General features: G+C 43.2%; 1 protein-coding gene and 1 pseudogene across 1 annotated transcript; both read right to left on the minus strand.

Annotated features, from left to right (window-relative positions):
- The window catches only part of LOC145973800 (uncharacterized), a 41,609-nt pseudogene extending 20,749 nt beyond the window's left edge, over positions 1 to 20,860 (minus strand).
- Positions 2,325 to 4,724, minus strand: LOC145972945 (uncharacterized). The gene has a single exon (XM_083101994.1). The coding sequence runs from the start codon at positions 4,206 to 4,208 to the stop codon at positions 2,487 to 2,489; it is 1,722 nt and encodes a 573-aa protein (XP_082958120.1). The 5' UTR covers positions 4,209 to 4,724; the 3' UTR covers positions 2,325 to 2,486.
- Positions 20,861 to 21,237: the final 377 nt, after the last annotated feature.

Genomic DNA, 21,237 nt, shown 5'->3' on the forward strand with positions numbered 1-21,237 from the left:
AAAAAGCAAATACTTTCCGAATATCATGATGCACCTATAGGAGGACATCAAAGAACAGAACGGACAATAAGAAGAATCCGACTTCAGCACAATTGGAAAGGTTTGACAAAAGACGCCGAACGATATATTGCAAGATGCGAATCTTGCCAAAAAAATAAATTATCGCGAAAAAATAAAGTACCGTTAATTATTATGGATACGCCTAATAAACCTTCATTTGAAAAATGCGCGTTAGACATTGTCGGACTGTTAACGATTACTACTAATGGAAATAAATATTTACTAACGTTCCAAGATAACCTAACTAAATTTAGCAAGGCAATACCGATTCCGAATCAAGAAGCGAATACAATCAGTAAAGAATTTGTTATAAAAATAATACTTGAACACGGAATACCGGAAAAAATTCTAACGGATCAAGGAACTAATTTTATGAGCGAAATATTTAAAAATACTTGTAAACTATTAAAAATAAACAAAATACAAACAACCGCGTATCACCCGGAAAGCAACGGCGCGTTAGAACGATCGCATCGCACATTAGCCGAGTATCTATGACACTACATAAACGAAGATCAAACAGACTGGGACGAGTGGATACCGTTCGCGATGTTTATCTATAATACAACGCCGCATACCGCTACAGGATATACACCCTTCGAATTGGTGTACGGACATCAAGCTGAAATTCCGACAGCGCTAACAAAACCGCCTAAACCGACGTACAATTATGACGATTACGCGCAGGAATTAAAAGAAAAATTAAGAGTGACAAATCAACTCGCGAAAGAACACCTAAAAGAAGAAAAATGTAAGGCTAAAAAACAATACAACAAAAGCACAAAGGAAACACAATTTAAAGTAGGAGACAAAGTATTAGTATATGACGAAACACTACGACGTGGAAGATCAAAGAAACTAGAATCACTATGGACAGGACCATATACAATTCTAGAGAAAAACTCCGATGTTAATTATACAATAAAAAGAGGAAGAAAAGCGATACGCATGCATGTGAATAAATTAAACTTATTTATAGAATATTAAAATATAAAAAGTACTTACCCAGGCGAGCGACCACGACCACGACCGATGGGGGGCATCCTCTCCCGCAGCCGGAGAAGAGGCACCACCGGCAGACGATAGCCGCCCCCGCCGAGCCTTAAGAGTCGTTCAACACGGCGACGTCCCCGCAAGGCGACAAAATCCTGGGCCTCCTGCAGCTGGAATATTTGGAGGAAATCCCAGAACCAGTGTAGGGTGTCCTTTGGATAGGGCACCACCTCGTGCACACTTCGCTCATCAGTATTAACTTTCACAATAACACGTAATGACAACGGGCTGTTTGAATAGACGCGCAGACACGCTCGTTCAAAGCGGTCGCGCGGCAGAGGCGGACCACACAAAACTTCACTTCGTCGGACTTCGTCGGATACCTCCTCCGACGAGGTAGGATAACTTGTATCTGACATAATTATGAACAAATATAACCAACGAATGTTACTTGTTGTACGGACAGCGAGAGACTGAAGCTCGCAAAAGGAATATAAAGTATAGCAAAGCTAGTCGAGAAGAATTAAAACCAATCCCACACTGATAAAACTAGCAAGAAACGAATAAATATGACACTCGCAGAGTGCATAATATAATACTTAATATATATTATTACAGAACACTAACACTAGGGATCAACCCCGTTCTCACCAAGCAAGACGAAACCCGTCTTCCGTTTGAAATTGAAGAATTTAAGCACAACCCAGGAATCTACTACGAGAAAATCGGATATCTACATCAAATTAAGAAGACCTGGAAATTAGATATAACTGAATTAAATAACAAAACCTGGCAAATAAATAAATATGTGCAACAAACGAACGAAATGTGTAAAAACATAAAATCCGAAGATTACATTAAGGAGGGAAATTCCTGTAAACGACGTGTTTTTCAATAATTTTTTACAAAAAACTGAAAGCATTTATTGCAATTTCTGAAGTTACATATTACAATAGACGTTAAAATGTGTATGAAAAAATTTTTTTATGAATAAAAAAAAACAAAATGGCGACGCTACAGCTGACCAAACTTGACTCCTCGGATTTGCGCCGTGCAACGCCCAGGTCCTTGTAGTTATCTGAAATCAACGTACAAAATTTTTTCCATTAAAATATGAAATTCTTCTTTGCATGAACCTAAAATTAACAAAAAAAGTGAAAAATAAAAATTTGAGGACAAAAAGAAAAAAAAACACTTTTTTTTTCATAAACAAATTGTTAAAAACAATACTTAATATTACAATTTTTATAAAATTTTAGGTTCATGCAAAGGCCAATAAGTTAAAGAATATCTGTGTAAAATTTCAAGTCAATCGGTTGAAAACTTCGTGAGTTACGCTGCACGGCGCGGAAAAAAACGTGTTTCGAGAAAAACGCCATTTAAGTTTTCGTTCTTGAAAAGTAAAGTTTAGAGTGATTTATAATTACCCAAGCTTAATCAGCGATGCCAGGACCATAGAGCAAGCCTTCTACTTCAAGGAAACCATCCATCTCGGCTGTTTTTTTCTCTTTTTGAGCAGTTCTGGCCTCTTTGGACGAATTTAATGAGCGTCGATCTTGTCTCTTCACTCGATTGGTGTCGTACGAATCGGCGAACATTTTACATTCCAGGCCGATTGGCAGTTCCAGATCGTTCATGACTCTAAGGACAAATGAATATCCATCATTGAATATTCCTGCAGCTAAGTATGCCGCAATTTCTATTATTTTTGAGCCACAATTCAAATGTTTAGGAGCTAAACGCCACACAGTCGCATTAAAAGATTCGTTAGCGTTTTGAGTGAAACCGCCAATGCAACGCTCCAGTAGATCGTCTCGTGATAAATCTTCGTATATCGGAAGAATATTCTTTTGTATTTCTGGGTGTAGAGGGGCTGAATGTTCATAAGTAGCTTTGTTTGCTTGAGCAGCGTTATACGCACACCACGAGTCGGCGCCAGTGGGACAGAACTGATGTTGCGGATTTTCATCGGTCGAGATCAAGTGGTAAAATGTAGCCATTATTTCTTTTTTCATGTTATCTTTCGATTCTGAATTTCTGCGTATTGCAAGGCCGTAATATTTTGTTAATTTTTTTATTAAAGCGTCAGTCAGTTTGCCTTTGCCGCCAAGTTTTGCGGTTTTTTTTATATTTCGAAGGCGACTTCCCATTCGCTTTTCCACATGGCCCACACACTCACTTTTGATAACTGCAATATCTTCGTACGGCTTAGCATCTAATATAGACTTAAAAGTTTTTGTATCGCCATCCCCCACGTAATTAGTGTAACGAACACCAAACTTTTCTTCAGAACGGAGGAACATTTCGAGAACGGCGTCAACCTCCATCTTTCCCGCCGAGCCTTTGTGATTGATGGAACAATTCTCCATGTGATTTGCGCCTACAGGGTCGTCGGCGTTATTTCGGAAATAGGTGCATGCATGGCAATAGCTACTTTTTACTACCAAATCAATTACTTTGCCTGAGTAGTAGGCAATAAGTGTCGTTACGCCGTACAATGAGGAGAAGCCGCGCTTCTTCCACGATCCATCACCACTCACAGTTAAATTTAATAACGGCTGTTCCCTCGCCTCATTTTCTTTTTTCTCATCTTCGATCGCATTTTTACTACTCACATTGAACAGTTTCTTGACGGACGTGTGCACATGCTGAATTATTCGATAAGCGTGCTGGCTTAGTCCACTGCCGAAATTCATAATACCACAGAATATATTTATTCCTTCTCGAGCGACACCAAGTAAACGCATTGCCAAAACGATTCGTCGGTTTATTTCATACGCGTTCTGTATAAATGGACTTGAGGGAATCATTGTAGTTCCACATTTGCAGGTAACTGTAATTTTGAAGCCTAATCCTTTTTGGCCCGATTCCGCAAATGAAACTTTTTGCTTGCACTGTCTGCACACTAGTATGTAGGCAAGGGCAGAGAAAACGCTAATAAATTCGATTATTCGATAGCAAAAGCTTTGATTGACAATAATATCGTCAGCCGACTTTTTCAATTTTCTCGCCGAGGCGCTCGTCGTTTCGTCGTTTGATTCTTCTTCATCGACGTCCATGTCTGGCACGCTGGAAAATTGATTGCCTTCATATTTTCGACGACGAGGACGACTAGCACGATAATTTGGATCATCAGTTGGGATCTTACGGCTCATTATTTCAAATAATCACACACTGACGCGATACAATAAACAAATACACCACGTGGCACTAAACCGTATACTAAGAGTAGGTTCTCTCTCAGCTGCTTTTGTGAAAACAAAAATGTCAGTTATACAAGCCGTCAGAAGCGACCCCAACTTTTCAAAAAAGAAACTAGCAAACTTGTTTGGCTTAGAAATTAAACGGTAGAGGCCGTAAAGAGCGCTCGTTCGCTTACCTGCTATCGGTACTTTTGCGCATCACTTTGGTGACTTTCTAGGGACATTAAGGACTTTCTGTTGAGCCCCAAACTTTGAGAATACATTCTTCAGATGCTAAATTAATTTTTAAAGCAAAAAAAAATGCAAAAAAAAAAAATTTTTACAGGAATTTTTCCCCTTAAAAGAACGTGCGAAAATTTGAAAAGCATTATCAATAATGATTCCAATACACTAGCTAAAATAATAAAATTAATAAATAATCTATATAAAACATCATCAGACAGACGCAGAGGTCTGATAGATGGAATAGGCTCAATAACTAAAACGTTATTTGGACGCGAATGATAGAAAACTAATAAATGAACAAATTCAACTATTACAAAATAAGCAGGAAACACTAAAACACGTCGCAAGAAATCAAATAAAAGTTCTAAACACTACCATAATTCATTTAAATAAATTAGAAAATATGTTAAATTACAATGGTAAATTAATGAATCACTATATTAGAGAATATACGACGCGAGAAGAAATGGACGAACATTTCACTGTAATTACAGCGATGATAACAGATCTAATCAGAGACGCGAAAGACATTTTAGAATACCTCTCATATATACGTAAAGGCATAATGCATCCGCTACTAACACCAATAAATGAAATAATTTCCCATTTAAAAGAAGCCGTCTTACAGTTACCGCGAGGTTCGTATTTCCCGTTCAAAATAATATACGACGAATGGTTAACAATAGAAAATTATATAAAAGTAAGCGCGTACTGCGACAAAACAACTATATACACAATACTAAAATTTCCAATAGTCGCGCAACCAATGTATGATATTCTGAATGTAATATCGTTATCAACATATAATTATGTAAATAAATTTGCGTACACGAAAGTAGAAAATAAATTAATTGCAATAAATAAAGATATGCGTATATATGTAATCTTAACAAAACAAAATCTAAACGATTGTATAAGTAATAATAATCAATTTTTATGCGAAAAAAGTCAACCAATATATCATGTAAGCAAAAATACACCGTGCGAAATTAAAATGTATATACGAGCACAAGATTATCGCGAACAGTGCAACATAGACTATACGATATCGAACCGCACTATATGGCTTACGTTACAACAGCCACACTCTTGACTATATTCGACTGCATCCGAGCAGCAAATTGTAATAAATTGCGATAACCATCCTGAGTATAAAAGGATACTCACAAAATCAGGTCGAATTATTTTAAACGACAACTGTAAACTGACAACTGCAGACATGACAATACAAACAGAAACGATAACATACAGAACGAATATAGAAACATTTTTACCAGAATTTAATATAACAATTTCCTGAAACATTAACGAATCAAATGACGAACGAAAATTCAAAGACGTAATCAATAATCCTCTAGAATTAAAAGAACTAAGTAACAAATTAGAAGAAATAAATAAAGATTTAAACAATAACAATTTCTTTAAACAAAAGGAATTCATTTACCCAATGGCTTCCAGTGGAATAACCACTATAATTATTATAATACTAATAGTATGGATTTGAACCCATATTGGAATTGTCCAACCCAAGAAAAAGAAATCTAAACGACCGACTGTCACAATAATAGACGAAACTGACAAACCATATGGAATGTCTAGACCAATACTAAAAAGAAGCAAGAGCACACGATTCTAGAATAAATAAATTTTAACTTAGAGATAAGAAACGATTGTAATAAACATTGTAAACGGGAAATATATTGTATTTAAAACAGGGATAGATATATGTATAGAAAAACTCCGTTTAGAACCTCCGTTTTTCTTTTCCAACGGGGGAGGGATGTTATAGTCCGAAAGACTATAACTTTATTTTACTTCACCACTAATAAATTTTATACTATTAAAATGCGATAGAATGTTCGTGAACCGCGTAAAACCGCTACCTCAGCGAACCACGCGCGAGTTCGCCGGAAACGTGAAAATGCCAACGAAGGGATTCGACTTTGAACCTCCTTCGTTTGCACTTGGACTTGACCGCCACGAAAATCTTCCATGACCATATATGGTCATGTCGCTAGGCGATCCCCTCCAAAATACCCCTAAAAATGAGGTGTTAAAAACCGTCCACCGTGGGTCCGCGGCGGACAGTTGTTAATGAAAAATCAATTAATAAAGAGTGCGAATCTGGGGCTAATCGCTATTCTGTGCATCAAACGCTGAATAAGTTTGTTAACACTCGAAAGCTAAGAACGAGGTGATTTAAGGGAAGACGATGTTAAGGAGAGAAGGCTTAAAAGAAACCGAGCAAATTACTATAAGTGAATATATTTGTGAAAATCATAATAAAAACATAATAAAAGGTATAAAACTAAGTGACGGCCGAGGCATTCTTTGGCATCTCCCGGCTACCCCACATCCCGTGCCGCTCCTGGCACAACAATATATATACAGGGTGGGGAATTTTAATCGCCCCAGGCGGATATCTAGAAAACTAAGAGAGATACAAAAATGTTTCATACAAAAGTTGTATGGTTCGGAGGGGGACATAAGATGGTATCACTGATTTGACCTTGGGCGACGCCATTAAGGTCAGATCAAGGTGACCTTAATTTTCTTAAATGGGAACCCTAATTTTTTATTGCATATTCTTGTAGCTGGCGTCAAGACGTTTTCGAAACACTGGTCACAAACCCTTGTTGGTTGATATCTTTCTGAATTATGGGTCTTCAAAATTTAAGTACCGCCGGCGTTAGTATTACCCAAGATGTACCGCTTGGAGGTCGCACGGTCGGATTTACATCTCTTCGGGGTGCTTGATTAAAGTGAGTCCCCTTGCCTCTCACTTGTGTGCGTGTGTGCGTGCGTGCGTGCGTGCGTGCGAGCGTGCGTGTGTGTGTGTGTGTGTGTGTTGCGCACAGTCAGAGATAAGGACCCCGTGATTCGTCACTCCCACAGTATTTAGCGACTCCAAACCCTCTCTGCTGTCTGTCTGTCTGTGTGTGTGGGGGGAGGGAGGTAAGTAAGTGGATGCTTCAGATTCACATTATTATTTCTTTATAATAATTGTTCGAATGTGCCTCCATTTTCATCGATACACAACTGAATCCGCCTTTTAAATGTTGCTATTGTTTTTCTTAATACTTCAGTTGAAATGTTTCTGCATGCTGTTCTTATGCGATGTTCTAGATTTTCAGGCGTCGTGAGTACTGTTTTATAAACAGTATTTTTGAGGTAGTCCCATAGATAGAAATCAGGAGATGTTAGGTCAGGTGACCTGGGAGGCCAGGCCACGAAACTATTTCGTCCAATCCAGCGTTGTGCATACCTGTCATTTAAGAAATTAATTACAATGCGTGCGTTATGTACACCCGCACCATCCTGCTGTATCCACATATTCTGGACTGTGTTAAGATTAATATCTTCCAACATTTCTGGCAATTGATTTTGTAAAAGATTCAAATATTCAGCTCCGTTAACATTGCCTTCAAAGAAGTATGGTCCCACAATGTCCGTCTAGGATGCCACACCGTACATTTACCTTCCAGCGATGTTAATTATCAACATGACGAACCTAATACGGATTTGTTTGCAAATAATAATGGCAATTGTACCGGTTTAATTCTCCCGTATTCTGGAAAGTGACCTCATCACTAAACATGACACGGTTAAAGAATGTGGGATCGAGTGCTATTTGCTCCTGTGCCCATCTGCAAAACCTGACACGAAGTCTTTTATCATTGTCAGAAAGTGCTTGATGAAATGATATGTGGTACGTATGGTAGGAATTTGCTTTCAAAATATGTCGAACTGTTTTTTTCTGATATGTTTACTTCACGACTAATCTGTCGTTGACTGATATGCGGATTTATTTCCACCATTCCAAGCACCGTAACATTTATCACGTCATCATTATCCAAGCGTTTTTTTGATCGTTGTCTTTGCATCTGTCCAGCTCGTGCTCTATGTACAGCAAGCAATATTACTTTATGATCAAGATGACGCCGACCCGGATACTGGTCACGATACTGGCGAGCTGCCTCTCTTCCATTACCACCAGTATTACCGAAAATAATTATCATGTCTACTATTTTGGTTGGCGAATAATCTGCCAAAAAAACATACAATCTTACAAATTGAATATCAAATATGTAATATAATAAATGTCTAAATATTAAAATATTATGACATCTTTGTTTCATGCTTAGATATATTTTTACCTCGAAATTCGGGAAAAGATGGAACAACAGAACGTTTAGGTCGTTTTTCTGAATCCACATGCTGTTTTCCTAGCGCTAGATTTTCATTATCAGAAGAACTGTTCTGATATCTAAGTGGTAATTTCTTCTGTCGTTTTGATGTATATGTTTCAGTATCAGATCCACTACTCAAATGAGACGTTTCTTGTGCTTTATATGCTTTTTTTGTAGCATCAGTAAGACTATCTAAAAGAAACATACAATCTTAAAATATATGATCTCTAAAATATATAATCTAAACGTATAATCTCTAAAACAGATAATCTTAAAAGTTCATTTTTAAATTATTTTATTAACTTTTATTTAAATTTATCTATTCTGTACCATAATAGTAGAACTGGTTGATAGAAAAATAAAGATGATAGTAAAAATAATATTTATACCTGTATGTCCCAAAACCCTTATATTAACAGAATTCCAATCATCATTGGGTTCAGTACTGTTTTTTAGATATCTTCTTAGGATTGATGGAATAATATTTTTTTAAGCCATAATGCAGTTTTGTTATTAGATGATATCCAGGAAGAAAGGATAATTTCAACAGTGTTTTCTTCAATAAATTCGACTATAGAATATTTTTGCATCTATATATAAAGATATTTAACATATGTCGTTTATCGACCATCTTTAAAGTAATGTTATGTCCGATGGACGTCGTGATTCTTTTCTTTCCTCGAAACTATACAAAAACTATACGATAACCACGTGCGCGGGTAGCTCTTGGCAATGTCTGAGAACCAAGGAAATAAAAAATAATAAATAAGCCTAGACTACGCGGATAGTCTGTCGCTATAAATAAGAAATTCCACTAAAATAAAGAGCTGTAATAAAATCGAACTCGCATATGTTTACAGTTGGGACGTCCGTTAGAACCATTGAAACTCTAGAAACAAAGCGATCCTTCTTAAGAATTGCGCCAACGATAAACATATGTCTAATCATATGCTAAACATATATCTAATCCTTGCAGCGGATATCTGAGACCAAGAAACTCGAAGCAATAAATAAATAAGAAAAGTTAGAGCTAAGGATGGCCAGTCGTTGGAACTTAGAAATTCTAAACAAAAATCGGAATCAGAGCCGCAATAAAATTTTTTATAGCGCTTCACACGTGGAGCTATGAAATCAGAAACTATTCTGGCCTGCAGTATCCTAGGCGGGCTATCAAAAAAAGGAGACTAAACAATTCGCCTGGCCACCTTTAAGTGCTAGCCGAAACGCGAAAAGACTCTCGCGATTCATAAATCTGTTCGCTAAGCTCCCACTCTCTGCTGGATAGAGCCAAATCTTAAACCAAAAGGGCCAACCTATTAAATATCTTAGAAATGCCTCTCCTTCCAAAATCAGCCTCCTTGCCTCTAAGAAGGAAGTAACTGAAATTATATCATTCGCCCAAAAGGGATTCCCACTATCCAGAAGGGAGGAGGAGCAAAAACTTTAAAACTCGCGAGCTGAAACCGCGGACACACAGTTCCGTATCAAAATTTTTCTAACGACACACAGCTTTCTCCGCCGTATTAAAAGTTTATCCGTCTGACTATAAGGAAATTTTCTCTTCGGATTAATTAACTGACCGAAACGCGAAGTATGAGCGAAGTGCAACCATTCTGAATCAACTGAGTCACTTATTCTCCAGCATCGGGACTACCCGATTCTCCGACCGTGATTCAAGATCCGTCCCGGCTAAATTGTTTTTTCTCTATCATATCAACGCTCTCTATAAGTAGTAAGTCCGATTTAATTTTATTCTCTCTTCCCCCCCCCCATTTGTTAACTGATTGTCATTGGGAATGATCCTTGACCAATTAATCTCTAATCACTACTTTAATCGATAGGTAAATTAAAGAATTTATCAATATCCATTTTCTGGAAAATAAATTTCAATAATTTAATAATCGTTAATTACTCCTTGTCTCTTTCCTCTTCCTAATCATCTTCCTCATTCCTCCTCGTTCGCCTAGAATCTCCGCAAGGCGGTTCGCGAACTATTTCCTGTTCGCCTAGAATCTGCGCAAGGCGGTTCGCGAACGATTCCCAGTTCGCCTAGAATCTCCGCAAGGCGGTTCGCGAACTATTTCCAGTTCGCCTAGAATCTCCGCAAGGCGGTTCGCGAACTATTTCCTGTTCGCCTAGAATCTCAGCAAGACGGTTCGCGAACGATTCCCGGTTCGCCAAGAATCTCCGCAAGGCGGTTCGCGAACGATTCCCAGTTCGCCTAGAATCTCCACGAGGTGGTTCGCGAACGATTTCTAATCCGGCTCAAATCTCCGAAAACCGATTCCCGATTGAACCCTTCTAAATTTGAAACTTTTCTTTGAATTTTCAAACTACGTTATTTTCTTTCATTTCCCTTTTTTCTCTTAACCATCCCTTCACCTATATTATTTCATTATCAATAATCAACAAATTAAGATCAGTTAAATTTAAGAATATAAACGGGCTATTATCCCGTCTAAGATTCAAGTATCTTTTCCCGATGACAACGGTAATAAAGTTAACGGTAATTAGTTAGCGACAACCCCTTAACTACATTTTAAACTCCCTCATTCACCGTTAAATCATTATTAGTGCCGGAGCACGGTAAACGGCGAGTAGCGTTGTGGCGTCGGAATCGTTGGAATCGGGCGCTAAAAAAATTTGACTATGGCAATCACACCCCCCGTTGAGAACCAAACCCCGAATAATAGCGTAGAAACCGATAACGTAACGGACTCCCCTTCTAGCCCACACACTAATAGTAATAATAGTAATAATAGTGATAATAATAATACTAGTAATAATAATTTACAAAATCCTGACCCACAAGATACACTTCCACCTCCTAGCTATTCTCCGGTTTCCTCTCCCGAACCCCCTCGTTTCCCCTCATCTCCTGTTCGGGAGCGTACCCCTCCCATACCAGTTATCACCCTCGACTCCTTCCTCTCCTTCAGTCCATGATCATTCGAATTCTTCCGAAATTGGTGAGGCTCTCGAAGATTTCGCGAGAGATCTCCACGATTTAGACGAAGATTCGTGTAATTCTGAGCCCTCCTCTAATTCCGCTGACCCCTCTCACCTTCACGAAATCCCTGAATCCACCGATCCCGATCCGTTGAATTATTTCCTATTTCAATTCCCCCTCCTCGATCTTCCCCTACCAGAAGGAACCTTCTACGTGGACCCTGGTCCAGTAGACCACGAAGAATTATTGCATTACCTAACCACCGCCCCTTCCAACTCAATCATCCCCTGGTACCTCCCCGGTTCCCGATTTCCACTAGGAGTTCCAATCCAAGCTCTATGGAAAAAATTTTCTCCGTCCACTATCCAATTTGAAAATCCTTGATCCTTTGTCCTCTCCCCTTTCGCTTTATAATACACATGTTTAGATAGTAAAATTTGAAATAAAGAAATAAATTTGTAATAATCCAGCCAGGATTAATTACTTAAGGTTAGATTTCCCACTATTTATCCTTTCTTTTTTACAAAAGGAAATGCATTTACGCACCCCCCGCCAATTGGATATTGACGGGAGGTATGCGGGACTCCGGGTAAACCGGACTACCCGCTAAAACCACTTAGTTGTCTCCTTAGTGCACAAGGGGGGGAGCCACGGGATCGCTTTCGTATACACAACGCAACCCCCCCAGGTACGCGAGACCCCCTCGTAAGAAGAGAGAGGTCCCCTCCGTGTTGGGGCTGATGTTCGCCCCAACGGGTGACAGGCCGAATCACTTAACCCTGCCACCCCCAAACCACGAGCCATGCAAATGGACCCCGCTACCCACACGGGACCCCGCGACCCCAGCGACGGGGTGTGCACGGAAGGGAGGACAAGCTCCCCCCCAAGCACACCCCCCGCTCCCAGAGAGCGAGCCCACCCCCGCCCCCCGCCACAGACGGGACGCAGAACCCCCGGACCCAGCCCCCCCGAGAGGAGATCGCAACCAGGCCGACGTCCCTCCGTGAATTTACCCGGGTTCGCCCCTGGGCTCCACGAGACGACAGGGGGACCGAGGCGATGTGCTTGCACATCGCCTCCCCGGCGGAGCACGAGACTCGCCAAAGGATGACGCGGTTAATGGGCGATGCTGGGGCGCCAACCCACCGCCCCCGCGACAGCCCGAGGCTAAGGCTACTACCGGGAAATCATCAGCCCTTAACGGCCACTCACCCCCCCCCCCGAGCAAACCAGGACCGGGGACACCACACCCCCCCCAGTAACAGGAGGCGGCGAAAGGGCACCCTCTCACTCTCCGCGGTGCCACACCGCGATCCACAGGAAGCGCCCCCCCCCCGCACTCCCCAGCAGGGAACAAGAATGACTACCACCCCCATCCCCACGGGAAGGAGCGAGGGGGCGCCACTCCCGTATTGAGCATGACGCTCCCTCCGAGTACGTGCACCTCTCGACTGGGCTTACGCCCATCGCACGTACTGTTGCGTGCACCTCTTGACCAGGCTCGACGCCCGTCGCACGCATTGGGCACTCTTAGTTCGCCGCCCCGCCTCCCCAGGCCGAGACAGCAGCCAATGGCTGACTGAATCGCCCCAAGAGACCGGAAGCGGCTTAAGCCCCCCCCACCACGACAAGGTGGTGCCCACGGGGAGTCCCACTATTTATCTTTTTTTTTACAAGGGGAAATGCACCCCCCCGCAGTTTGGGGACTGACGGGGTAGTATGCGGGACTCTGGGTGTAGATACCCGACTACCCGCTAAAACTCCTTGGTTGTCTCCTTAGCGCACATGAGGGAGGGCCACGGGATCGCTTTCGTATTCGGCCGCGACCCCCCCCCGGGCACGCGAAACCTCCCTCCTCGTGAGAAGAGAGAGGTCCCCTCCGAGTTGGGGCTGATGATAGCCCCAACTGGTGACAGGGCGAGTCACTTAACCCTGCCACCCCCAAACCACAGGCCACGTGATGGGCCCCGCTTCCCACACGGGGCCTCGCAACCACAGCGACGGGGAGTGTCCGAAAGGAAGGCGAACCTCCGTCCCCCAAGCAAACCCCTCGCTCCCGAAGAGTGCACCCACCTCCCGCCCCCCGCCACAGAAGGGGCGCAGAGCCCCCGGACCCAGACCACCCGAGGGGAGACCGCGGCCAGACCAGCGTCCCTCCGTTATAATCCCGGGTTCGCCCTGGGGCGCCTCGGGACGACGGGAGCTGCCTGGGGCACCAGCCGCCCTTGTCGGAGCACGAGACTTGCCGAGGGATGTCGCGGCCATGGGTACCGCGACAGAGGCCAAGGCTGGGCTACTACCGGGAAAATCGTCGGCCCGCAATGGCCACTCCCCCCCCGAGCAAGCCGGGACCGGGGACACCGCACCCCCCCACAAACGGTGGCGGCGGGAGGGCACCCTCTCCCCCTACGCGGTGCAACACCGCAATCACAGGAGGCAACCCCCCGCACCACCCCGCAGTGAGTAGGAATGTCTCCACCCTCACCCCCACGGGGCGGAGCGGAGGGCCGCCACTCCCGCAACGAGCGTAACGCTCCATCCGAGCACGCGCCCCTCTTGGCTAGGTCACGCCCACCGCGCGTGCTATTGCATGTTTCTCGACTGGGCTCGACGCCCGTCGCACGCATTGGGCACACTATGTTCACCGCCCCGCCCCCCTCAGGCCGAGACAGCAGCCAAATGGCTAACCGAATCGTCCCAGAGGGCCGGGAACGGCTTAAGCCCTTCCACCACGACAAAGTGGTGCCCACAGGGGGATCCCACTATTTATCCTTTCTTTTTTTTTACAAGGGGAAATGCATTTACGCATCCCCCCCGCAGTTTGGGGACTGACGGGGGGTATGCGGGACTCCGGGTGTAGATACCCGACTACCCGCTAAAACCCCTTGGTTGTCTCCTTAGCGCACATGAGGGAGGGCCACGGGATCGCTTTCGTATTCGGCCGCGACCCCCCCCCCGGCACGCGAAACCTCCCTCCTCGTGAGAAGAGAGAGGTCCCCTTCGAGTTGGGGCTGATGATAGCCCCAACGGGTGACAGGGCGAGTCACTTAACCCTGCCACCCCCAAAACCACAGGCCGCGCAATGACCTCCGCTTCCCACACGGGGCCCCGCGACCACGGCGACGAACTTACGTCCGCCCCTATCCCTCGGAGGGACCGCCGGAGGAGGGATCCGCCGCCGAAGCGGAATCAGACCTACCCCCAACGCCCCTCCCGTTCACGGAGGGGGAGGGGGTCCCTCGACCCTTAAGCCGAGGGCCCTTTCTCCTCCACCTGCCGCTCGCCGTCTCCCAGGGGGAATCCCTAGAAGAGGCAGCGGCGATGGGGTCCTCCAGCGAACCCCCCGAGTCCCCCCCACTAAGGGGGGAAGAGCCCGAGGGGTCCGCACATGACCCCTTAACGCCTTCTCCACTCCGCTTAGTGGGAGGAAGCCCCGCACCCGCTCCCGGGCTTAACGGGGCTCCCCCCACTCCCCTACTCCACCGACGCACCGGGGGAGGAGGCAAACAGCCCCTTTCCCCCAGCACATGGTCTGCCGGTCGCCCAACGTCCCTATAAAGAGGGCACGCCGGGGGAGCCTGACAGCTCCTCAGCTTATGGGAGCGAGCGTCGCAACGATAGTAGCGCTCGCTCCTGTCAACTGCTCCACCGCACTGGGCCGCCATATGGCCCGCCTCTAGGCAGGTATAACACCGCAGTGGCCTCACATTCGGCAAAACCGCCGAAGGGCGACCAATTCCCCGCCGCACCCGGCCAGACGCACTCCCATCCTTACTGGAGGGACACCCGTCCCGGCCCCGGAGGGGGCGGAGAGGCCCCCACTCCGGGGACCTCTATTAAGAGGTCCCCGACTCCACTCCAACTCAACCTGATGGGCTCGGCGCCTGGCACCCGAAGAACAACCCCAGGAGTCGGAGTCAAGCTCCCGGTCGATACTGCCGCATACGACAAGGGGCCCGTTGGTCCAACTAAAGCTGCACGGGTCCACTTTTCCCCCGCTGAGGAAGAGCTACTGTGCTTTTCCGGCCGAGAGTCCGTCTGCATCCCTCGGCCTCTCACCCGGCGAGGCTTAGGGCCGGCGGGCGCATCCGTATCCCCGGCTGTCTCTGTTTGCGTCTTCACCTCTCCCACCCCACAGGGCGAGGGAGAAGTGGCCACATCGACACCAAGTCTAATCGGAGACGAGCCCCGACCCACCAATTATTTGACAGGGCCAGGATCCGTCCCCGACCGGACACTCCTCTTTGGCGGAGAGCGGATTCCGGGGCCAGGATCGATCCCGACCTCCACCCTCATCACACGTACAGGGGAGGAACCCCTATCCGTCAAAACCGGACAGGAGTCCCTCCATTCCGCCATATCCGACCTAAAATGGCGCATATACCTCCCATCTCCAAGAAACCCCTTGTGAGCCACATCAAGTGACTCAATTATGCCTTCGACACACCGAAGGAGCTCTTGGTACCATTCCAGCCCTATAATGTCTGAATCTGGTCCCTCCTCCTCATCCAGGTCATCAGGATCGTGCAAATACCGAGCCAACTTCTTCAACCTTCCTTTCACCTCCCCGAGTTTCCCCAGGAAAGGCCCAAAGCCCTCGATTAGCACATCGATCCTTTCCACCTCTTGGGAGGTGGTAGCCCTTTTGCCCCCAGTGCCCACCCCTGACACCGGGGGTAGCCTGTTCGATGACAACGGACAGGGGGCCGGGACCATACCCCCCTTTCCCGCCGGGTCCTGGGGCTCCGAAGACCCCTGGGCCGGTAACGGTTTTCTCTCATTGGTATACATTTTCATGTTCCTCCATTTGGGCGCTCTTAGTTCGGGGCCCCGCCCCCCCAGGCCGGAACAGCGGTCTAAGACCAACTGAACCGCCCCAGGGGGCCGGGAACCCCTTAAGCCCCCCCACCACGACAAAGTAGCGCCCACGGGGGGATCCCACTATTTATCCTGGCTGACGACCCCCGAACCTATGTAACATCCGCGAAATTCCCCCACACACACAATACAACACACACAAAAATTTAATTATATTTTGCATTTTTTTAAAAATTTTTATATAACTATAAATATGTTTCATATCTCCCGCAACTAATTATTGAATAAATTATAATTTATGGTAAAATTTTTATTTTCTTTTTACCCGCTCTCATTCCCTGAATCCCAAAATCGCACAGGGTCCCGTCCCGAGTAAAAGAGATTCAATTCTCTTACCGAAAAGAGACCGACGAGCGTAACGGCCTAGGACACTCACAGAGTTAAAGGGACCATTCCGGTCACTGACCTGTGTCAGGCCCCTGACAGTGCGCTCGACCCGATCCGTACACACATCCGCAAAGTGTCACCGGGTAAGTAAGTTACGTTCTTCCATACGGCCCATTCATTCCAGGGTCTGGACGTAACAGTAATAACGAAATATTTTTGCAATGCTTCAACATCTTTTTATATATTATTTATATTATATTTTAAATATACATAAAAGAAATTAAAAGTTATAAAATAAAGAGATATAAAATAAAAAGATATAAATAAAAAGAAACATGAATATTAGGCTAATTAGATCTATATAGTAACTGTGTGTAAGAGAGGATATATGAAATATTATCTTGAAATACAATGTATTTGGCTTCTACTTTTGATAAATTAACTATTTTAAATGAGTCTTCCAGCATATACATTCTATATATTTGTAATTTTTGAGGTTCACATGGATAATTGAAATAATTGTTGTATTTTGTAAATTGTTTACAAATTAAATCGGCACAATGTATTTCATGTGAATTTTTAAAAACAATATTGAAAATTTGTACAATATTTCCGTTTTTTAACAATGCATAACGGTCAGCTGTATGACAAGTCACAAAATGATATTTATCAATATTTATCTCTTTATATTGACTTATAGAACTTTCCATGCCAGCAACAAGTGGCCCACATTTATGTTTACGTTTTAACTCGCAATTAGAAATATATTTCCTACAAACAGAAGCATTTTCAGAAAGTCGTCGTAATAATTGTGACAATGGTTTATTCCTACTTCGAAGAAATCTATTCATTTTCCCAAGTAAATTTTCGAAATCAAATGAACTTATTTCATCTAATTCTTTTTTAAATTTCTAACATCATCTGGAAGATGAATAAAATTATGGACATTATAAATTTTAGAATTTGGCCCAAAAAACTCATAAAAAGTATTAACAAATTCTATCAGTAAAGCTTATGCATAATCACGTAATTTAATTGCTAAATTTGGATATGAAAGGATAATTATAGCTGTATGAAACATTTTAAAATGTTCGAGATGATTCTTTGAAATAATTCCATTCAAAACAAAAAATCCAGTATACAAAAGAAACTGTCGTAGTTCAGTAGCTTTTTTTTATTTTATTCAAACTTTGTGGTTTCCTTGTAAAATCTATAGGAATGTATTCGTATAATGATTCTAATCTTTTGGATAAAAAACTAATCCTCTTTACATCTAATTTACAAAAATAATTATTTCCTTGGACCATTTGAAAGAGCATTCTTCTCATAACTCCTAAATAAACTAGATGCATTGGATCCAATATAAATTTTGTAATCATAGGAAAATTAATCTCCGCTAAAGGGGAAATACCATTATGGTGCTCTAACTGCATTTGTAGTAAAAACATTCATCTGTTCTTTTTTCAGCATCGGTTTCATTAAATATTGTTGCACCAAATGGATGCGTTCCCTTTTGTGTGCACCTTTCGCAACCATAAAAAGCATTATGTCCTTTGATTACTTTAACAAAAGCTTGAGCGAGTGCATCACAAGTAAAGCCTGAAACTCTAACTGAATATAGTTTTGTATCGATAACTAGGCCAACATCACAAAGATTCTTGTATTCTTCTATAAAATCTTTTAGATATTCATATCTGGAGGTTTAAATTGGCCACAGTATACAGCAACAATAGAAGGGTCAAGTTTACATAATGATTGATCTATTTTGCAAAGAATCGGCCAAAATTGAATAGATAAACTATTGGCTAACGGCAACCCATCAATGTTAGCAAATAAGTTTATTTCTTGTAACGATTTCAGTACGGGTATTTTTAAAAACAAAAGTTTCAAGTTATTAGCAATCCCAAAATAACAATATTTTCCATCATACATATCAAGAACAAAAATATTTCTTGGTGTTTTTAATAAAGTCCTAGCATCAGAAAATACAGCAAGATTGTATTTTTGTAATATACATAAGAGAGAATTTAAAGCTGTGTGAGAGATTCTATATTCAAGAGCCCACTGGGTAAGAATATTTGCTAAACTAGAATTATCTTCGGTAGAATTTGTTAACATATTAAAATTATTACTAATAGAGAATCCTGCAGTATTATTATCGTTATTCGAATTTTCTTCATTAAAATCATCTCCAAATAAATAATACTCAACAGAAGAACATGAGCTATCAGATTTATTATTAGTGTAATTCGAATTTATATTTTTATTTTCATTTGCTAAATCACAAAGGAATTCACTTTCATCAAATTGTTGCAAATGCTCTGATAAGTTAGATTCCCTATCTTTTTCTGGAGGCTTGCCCCGGCTCTATTTTAGGGTCCATCCGCCACTGTTATTTGGTACAGTGGGGATTTTAATATATACTAGAGGGATCTTGGGGGATGTGGTCACTCTACGGCATTGTGCTCATGGGTGCCGTTTCATACGGAAGGCCAGTCGGAAGCCAGCATGCACGCGAATACTTCCACCGGCACTTATTTGGTCAGCGAGCGACCTTTCAGGGATCCTCCGTGATAATCGGCATTGCATCCATCGAGTGAGATACCAACATCGCTCTGGAGTCGCATATCACTGTGTTAAAAAGCAGCATTAGGTGTGAGGTCTGGATAACTCAGTGGTCTAGAGCAGTTGCCCGGAAAGCGAAAGACTCGGGTTCGATTCCCGATCCAGCCACTTGCGCCTCACATATTTTTCTAGTCCGCGAATATTGTTTTCTAGCAATCATTCGTTGGGCTGAAAAATGTGTGAATGCTCTCTCCACAGGATATGCGTCAATGCCGTTGCCACGGATGGATTCTGTCGCTCGTTGATCAAATGGGCGTAAAGACACGTCCGATCTCCTCCCACATACATCCCTATCTTTTTCTGGAAGAGTTTCTTTAAAATATTTTGATTTGATTGATTCTTCAATACTATTTGTTTCTTTATCCTCTATCTCAAGTATTTCAAGATGTTTTTTAACTCTTTAGTAGGTATACAAGGCGGGTTCTAACCCAGATCCTCTCAGGGGGGGGTGAGGTGCGAGGGGAACCGCGGGGGAATGACGTTACGCGCGGGGAAGAGGGAACTGCAGGGCGCGGTGAGTGACGTCACGCGTGGGAAAGGGGGATTCACGGCGCGACCGATGGACGAGGGGGTCCGCGAGGAGAAGGGGGATCGGCAGAAAGAAAACGGTGCTAAGGTGAGAAGGATAGCGCTACGTGTGGGAAAAGGATAGCGCTAAGTGTGTGAAAAGGACAGTGCGACAAGGATGGCATCAACGTGCGACAAGGATGGTGTCAACGTGGGACAAGGACGACGCATTGGAAGATGACGCAGTGGACAACGCAAAGGTAAGTGAGTGAGTGAGTGATAGCGACGAGCATATGAAAGAGAGAGAACGATAATATCGCGATAACAACGTGTACGAAAGAGAGAGAAGGATAGCGCGAGAGCAACGCGTGCGAGAGAGAACGATAATATCGCGAGTCTTACAATTAGCGCGCGAGAGAGAGAACGATAATATCGCGAGAACAACGCGTGCGAGAGAGAGAATCATAGCGCAAGGCAACGCGTACGAAAGAGAGAGAACGATAGCGCGATGAGAACGCGTACGAAAGAGAGAGAACGAATGCGCGAAGAGAACGCGTACGAAAGAGAGAGAGAGAATGATAGCGCGAGAACAACGCGTATGAAAGAGAAAACGATAGCGCGAAGAGAACGCGTGCGAAAGAAAGAACGATAATATCGCGAGAATAATGACGAGTGTGAGAGAGAACAATAAAGACTTATAACTAGCGCAAGAGAGATAGCGCAAGGGATGGGAGCGCAATTATAAATATAAATTTATTAAAATTTGTGTGTTATTATACATTTGTGTGTGTGTGTGTGTGTGTGTGTGTGTGTGTGTGTGTGTGTGTGTGTATTACCCAGATAGCACATGGACATTCGATGAATGTCCATTGAACGTCTACTTTTGGACGTCTGACGTCCATTTTCGGTCCAAAAAGAATCCGTCGGACGCCTGATAGACATCCAAAGCACATACGTTTGACACAACTTTGGACATCCGTAGAATATTCGAAATAGAACTGTTGTCGAACTTATTTTGGACTTATCTTGGATTTATCTTAGGACTTACTACGAGATCCGAAGTAAATCCAAAATAGGTCGAAAACGATCTTATTTCGGACATATCATGGACGTAAATTTTGAGATATATATAATGACTCGCGAATCTAATAATAACTTATTTAAAAATAATAAAATAATTGATTTGTTTTAAATATAGGCATTTATTAGATTTTGAGCTTGGCATTGAAAATACTGTTTTAACAATATGCATAATAATATATAAATCTTTATATATATA

This window comes from Camponotus vicinus, unplaced genomic scaffold (assembly GCF_025532165.1).
Source record: "Camponotus vicinus isolate PSW18456_S1 unplaced genomic scaffold, iyCamVici1.0 SCAF_6, whole genome shotgun sequence".
NCBI classification, from domain to species: Eukaryota; Metazoa; Arthropoda; class Insecta; order Hymenoptera; family Formicidae; genus Camponotus; species Camponotus vicinus.